We start from the raw sequence: 6,429 nt of genomic DNA, 5'->3' as shown, positions 1-6,429 counted from the left end.
TTGTGAGGAAAACCAATTGATATAATCATTAGTACCAGAAAGGAAGAGCACCCATCTCATGATTTCATTGTAACATCAATGACGTAATCAAAACTGTTTAACAATATGCTTGATTTCACCTAAAAGCAGAGGGGGGAAGGAAGAATTTCACTTCAAAAAAGTACAGGCAAGAAATAAGAAAACATACGCTACAAGAGAAGTGAGAAGTTCAAGCGTCCAAGTTGGTTGAAGTAGGAATGCAGGAATCATCGGTACTAGGAATGATCCACACACCCAACCAATCACAAGAGCACCAAATCTGGAAGCAAATACAAAATAAATAAATAAATAAAGAGAACCATATTTTTCCTTCAGAGTTTTAGTATCCTGACTCTCAGTTTCTGACTTACCCAAGAATGGATGCTCGGGCTAGGCTCTTCGTCTTGTCATTGAGGAAGTAAATGCATGCTGCCAACGAAAGTGCGACCTAAACAACAACCAAAAACCAAGTTAAAAAGATGAGCCATTCATAACCACATACTGACATTTTAAAAGATGGCGACAAAAAAGGAACCTTTAAAAAAATGGTGACAAAAGGCACCACAGCCACAGATATATCATATCAAAAGCTTCAGCCATCAAATAGCATACAATCTCTTCATTAAGTGATACTAGACGTTTCACGCCCTGAGGATATGTATGGAATCCCTAGGTTTTCAGTCTACAAGTGGGGTCCATGTTTAGGTGTTGCAGATAGGGGTGGCAATGGGCCAGGTCGACCCATGGGTCAATAGGCCCAATCGGCTTCTAAGCCAGGTTCAGGACAAGTCCTGTCAAGTTGCAGGTCAGGCTTGGCCAAAAAATAAACCTAGTTAGATAAATGGGTCAGGCTCGGGTTTACCCCAACCCGACCCGACCCGACCCGCCCATAATTATATCGTGCATCAATGCGCCGGGCCAAATGACCAACCTGAGCAGACCCATAACCCCACATAATACCCATATTGTAGTTTTGATCCCTTCTAAATCAAGAGAATCTATCAACCAATGAATATCACCAAGGCAAGATCAATGAGTACGAACGACGGACCAATGAAAGAGGAGGAACGACATTGTTTTAGGCATAAGGACGTTATAATAAATTGCAGGTGATTGCACTTGTTTCCTAGGTCAGGTTGGGTGGGTTGGTTGAGCCCGACCTGTTTACAATTAAATGGGTTAGGTTGGGTCGGGCTCGGACTAGAGAAATTTTAAGTGGGTCTTCTCAGTCATAGTGTAATGGGTGGCCAGATGTCTTGGCCTGTTTCTTAAATGGGTCAGGCTTGGGTTAATCCTGACCCTGACTGAAACCAACCCATTGCCAGGCCTAGTTACAGACTGTTGATCTAATTCTCTCCACCATGAATGGACCATGCACCAAAAATCTCCCAGAGGGAGAATCCTGATCCTTCAAACAATGGCCTATAAATAGTCAGTCCACTTCCAGTGGGGAAAAGGCCAAAGATTGAATAGCTAGGATCTTCCAGCATTGGAGTTTTTTTTTTTTTTTTTTTTTGGACATGGTTTATACATTGGGTCTATCGGATCAATGATCTGGAATCTGGATCACTGAACCACAAGACCATTTGTACAGATTGAGCGAGGGATACTATATAAATCCTTGATAAACATAGGTGAAACACATATCTGACATGTCTGTATTACAAACAGTAGTGTCCTTATCACATAGATTGTAATTCACACAGATAGCTTATCCTTCATTTACATGAACCCTAACAGTCTTTTTGAGCAAAGAAACTGCAATTTTGCAGAAACCATGTCTTAAAGGTGCATTTGGGTGTGTACCCATGGAAAACATAAGACACATGGCTCTTGTTGTTCAGTGTATCATAGAAAACAGAAGCTACAACTCTTGTTGTTCGGTGTGGCAGAGAAATGAAACCCATGTTATAGGTGCTTTGGTTATTCTACTTTACACTGTCATCTCAAAGGTGATATGTACACATAGGGGCATCCCATCAACCTGGGAAACAGAACCACCCAAACATACCTCTAATCATGATGTTTTAAGTCTTCTTTGTTATTGTTTATAGAAGATGTATTGTTCAGATGAGAAAAATTCAGAATCATGGCATTGCAAGTAACACGGTCTATCCTTTTTTTAATTAATATAAAAATTCTGTCTAGGTGGACATATTCATATTCAATTTGACTAACATATACATGCAGAATACTGCAGACATACCTGAAAAGCAGGCCCAGCCTCAGCAGAGTTCATTACACTCCAGGCTCCCATGAAAGCAAAGAGGAACATTCTTCTAAGAATCACTTCGGTTGGAGGAAGTTCCACGAAATCAAGCAATCTTTTTACCCAAGGCGGGGACTCCTCTACTTTCTTCTTCAACCTGCTCTTCAAGTTGATTTTTGATTTCTTTCTTGCTCTGAAGCTGGCCATTAATATTTTCTCATAAGCTGCTTCGATAGATTCAACACTTCTCTCATGCCCAGCATATTGTTGCAAGAGAAAGTTGCGTGCACCTCGTATTTCTTCTTCGGAAGCATCGGAGCTTACACCCAAGCGCCTGTAAGGATCCCATATATTCACCCGAGGGAACTTTGGAAGGTTGCCTGCATAAAAATTTCTTTGAGTTTCTTATAACAAAAACAGAGGACTGAGAAGAAATCAGCATCAAATGGAAGCTAGCAATCAAAGCAACTCTAGTTCTAATAAATGCGCCATCTACATTGTAATTGACAAGGGTTCCATTGAGGTGAAAGTGTTTGGAAAGCAGAAAATATAAGATGATTTTTTACTATTTCACGTTTTTTTTATTGGGTTATCTGGGCTCGAGCCCGAGACCTCAACGTTGAAACGCACCTTGACTACCATTGAGCTACGGGCTCTAACCCAAATTCAGTAAGGTTGAAAAAAACATCATGATCATCATCATCAAAGCATCGTCACAACTATTTGGAGTCAGCTACACAAATAACAATCATTATCATCATACCCTGGTCCAAGCAATTTATGGTCAAGTTATTCTCATGATTTGTATACGGCCAAACCATCTAAGTATAGCTTCCCTCATCTTATTATCTATTGATGCTATTTCTAAGTTCCCTTGAATGAACTCATTTCTAATTCTATCCTTCCTCATCTTGCCATTCATCCATCTCAACATCCTCATTTCAGCTACAATCATCCTATGAACATTGATTTAACTGGCCAACATTTTGTGCTGTAAAGCATGGCTGGTCTTATAGCCATCCTATAAAATTCCCTCTTTAGCTTGAATGGATCACATAGAACTCCAGAGGCATGTCACCACCTCTTCCACCCATCTTCAATTCTATGAGTAACATCCATCTCAATCTCTCTGTAGTCGTGCATTATCGACCCAAGTTAAAGAAAATGGTCATTTTGTGGTACTTCTTAGTCAACAATCTTAAGTAATTCCTCTTTACCACTTTTATTGTTACTAAAATTGCATGCTATATACTCTGTTTTAGTCCGACTAATTGTAAAACATTTAGATTCTAAAGCATCCCCAACATAGCTCTAGCTTTGCATTTAGCCCCTCCCTCATCTCACCAGTCAAAACTATGTCATACGTGCACAACATACACAACATCACAGAGAGCAACTTTCCGAATTCAATTGCATAGTCTTCATGCCCATAGTAGAACCCACCAATTGGACAGTCCACATTCATCGATGATGCATATAGTATAGTACAAGGTTTGCAAATCACAGCCCCAAAACGCAAATCCACATGAATCATATGATTCTCGTATGAATTGTGCAATTTCATATCAAACCTCACAAATAGTATGATTATCGCGGGCTGCATAATGGACCCCCCAAAATTAGTGAAAGAAAAAAAAAATCAACGATTTCATTTTTAATGATTTTTCTTTTTTTTAAAACTATTTAAAAGGCCGTCTTAATATATATATATATATATATATATATATATAGAGAGAGAGAGAGAGAGAGAGAGAGAGAGAGAGAGAGAGAGAGAGAGAGCAATAGTCACAAAATCTTACCTAAGTTGCCGCCAAAGGCCGTATCCATTGCACATCTTGGGCTTCTGATAACCAATCCATACATCCGTCCCTTCACTCCATTTCTTCCAAAAAATAAAAAAAGTAAAAATTAAATAATCTTGCAAGAATTCAAAATATTTAGGGCACCTTTGGTTGCACCCAATTTCTTGAAACATCATGAAAATTTGCACCAAACTCGACTGATAAATCATGGAATTTGATGATAGTCGGTGCAACCAAACGCATACTGAAAAAAAATCAAGAATTTCCCAATAACAGCAAAACGGCTAGAGAGAGAGAGAGAGAGAGAGAGAGAGAGAGAGAGAGAGTACGGTTTTATAGCGGGGAAGTTGTGGCGAGAGAATTTAGGGTTTGAAAGCAAAAGAGCATCCATATTTTTGATAGATAACCCCAACTCTCCTCCTCCTCCTCCTTCAACACGCCATTTTCGATTGAAATGAGAGAGAGATGGGCTTTACTGCAGCGGATGATGCGAGAGGGAGGTAGTTCTGTCGACGGCTTCCGAGCTTTATATGGATGGTGCGTTCAGCGTAGAAGATTGGAGGCACAACTGTGATACTCTGGCGGAGTGGGAGATGATACGCAGGCTCTTCGAAATTACTTGGATATCGCACCCTGATTCGGAACCCCCGTGATTGGTAGGAAGCGGATTGGCTGGTGTACCTCACACCAGCTGTATAGTTGCTGGATTGACGTCAGCAAGTTCTGTAGGTCTGATCATATGAGTTATGTGTTATATCCAAACCATCCATTCATTTTGGGAGAGGCGAAAAATAAGACAAATCTAACTATCAAGTGGACCACACTGCAAAATGCAGTGGGGGATTGAATATCTACCATTGAAATCCTTTCTGGGGTCACATAAGTTTTGGAGAAGTTTTGGATCAATATGAAATTTGTTTTTCCTCTTCATTAAGGTCATTGTAACCTTATGAACAGATTGGATGGTGTAGTCCATATGATCTTTGGATATGATTATTTTTTGCATATACTCTAAAATGATCTCTAAAAATAGATGAACAGTGTAGATATGATAAATACATCACAGTGGGGTTATGAAACTTTGATCTCCTTTGAACAGCTAGTACAACTCTGGATCTCAAGGAGCCCCAGTGCTAGTCTTTGCGCAACATCATCGTACCTACATAGCTATATAGGTGGTGTGTGCTGCACTAGCCAATCGATTGGAAACCCCTTCGGTTTGAAATCCTCCCATGCCGGCCCAATCAATTTTAATCCAAAGTACTTATGTATGGTATATTCATGGGGGTTTGAATTTAATAACTATATCAACTTTAACATGTCTAATTAGTGAGATATGTAATTTTTGATATAATGGTTGTGATAAGCCCATTGAAATATATGCTTTGCTTGAAAATAATGAAATCTCATGTCTCGGATGAGCCCCAAGAGCAAGATCATGTCTGAGTGAATAACCAATAATTTTTAATTGTTGATTTATATAGACAATATTTGGACGGTACTGATTTACATGGATAATGTTTGGACAGTGCTGATCATTATTAGTGGGTTATGTGCCCAGTAAAATGATAGTGTATAGTGACACACATGTTATACCTACAACTATTGAAATGATTTTAGGTGTAATCCAATATCTAACGGTGGATTACAAACCCTCATGGAGGGGATTTGAAACCCCCATTTATTTTATGGTGCTAAACAATTAGGGGATTTGAAACCCCTCAAATCCCCTCCAATTCCCTCCAATCCATGGTGCCAAACGACCCCTTAATTCATATTAAAGCTTTCAAGTCATTTTTTTTCTAGTTAAGATTACTTGATGATCTAAAGATCAGACTGGGAAACTTTTTCTGGTGATTAAAACTGAAATATATCCAATGATCCTATTTCAACAAACAAGCGCCCACAAATCAGAGGTTAGGATATTTCAAACCATCTGATTTTAAGCATGTGACTTATAGATAGTGTGTTACATAATTTTGTCAGTTTGATTTGAGTTATTATGTGCAATGTATGCGAATTCTGAGTGCCTGTGTATGAAGCATCATACCCAGCTAGAGTATCAAATAACTCCCCAAAACTTTGATGCCAAAATGAAGTAAATCCAAAACTAAGGTGGACCACACCACAAAAAACAGTGGTGATTGACTATTAAAAACGACTCTTGGCTCACAATTATAGTATAAACAAAGTCCATTAAAAACTATTGTCGGGCTACAATCATAATACAAACAAAGTACTGAGATACATGAATCACAAATTTCCCAGGCAATGGTTGTCAAGTTGCAAGAACTATCCAAGGACTTAATTCTCAAATAATCCTAATGGATGTAAGTTCAAGGTGACACCAAAAGCACCGGAGTATATTAAAGTATCTACCAGAGTCTCATGGTCATCATG

The 6,429-nt window shown here is 39.0% G+C and overlaps 1 protein-coding gene across 1 annotated transcript; it reads right to left on the bottom strand.

The window, feature by feature from the left end:
* Positions 1–4,540, bottom strand: LOC131257963 (protein CHAPERONE-LIKE PROTEIN OF POR1, chloroplastic). Its single transcript, XM_058258950.1, has 5 exons — positions 4,359–4,540; positions 4,027–4,109; positions 2,225–2,607; positions 390–466; positions 1–298 (listed from the first exon to the last, which is right to left on the bottom strand). Exons 1-5 carry the CDS (start codon positions 4,418–4,420, stop codon positions 148–150), a joined length of 756 nt encoding a protein of 251 aa, XP_058114933.1. The 5' UTR covers positions 4,421–4,540; the 3' UTR covers positions 1–147.
* Positions 4,541–6,429: the final 1,889 nt, after the last annotated feature.

The sequence above is a fragment of the Magnolia sinica genome, chromosome 10, assembly GCF_029962835.1.
Source record: "Magnolia sinica isolate HGM2019 chromosome 10, MsV1, whole genome shotgun sequence".
In the NCBI taxonomy this organism is placed as follows: domain Eukaryota; kingdom Viridiplantae; phylum Streptophyta; class Magnoliopsida; order Magnoliales; family Magnoliaceae; genus Magnolia; species Magnolia sinica.
This window is presented reverse-complemented; position numbering and strand designations above follow the sequence as displayed.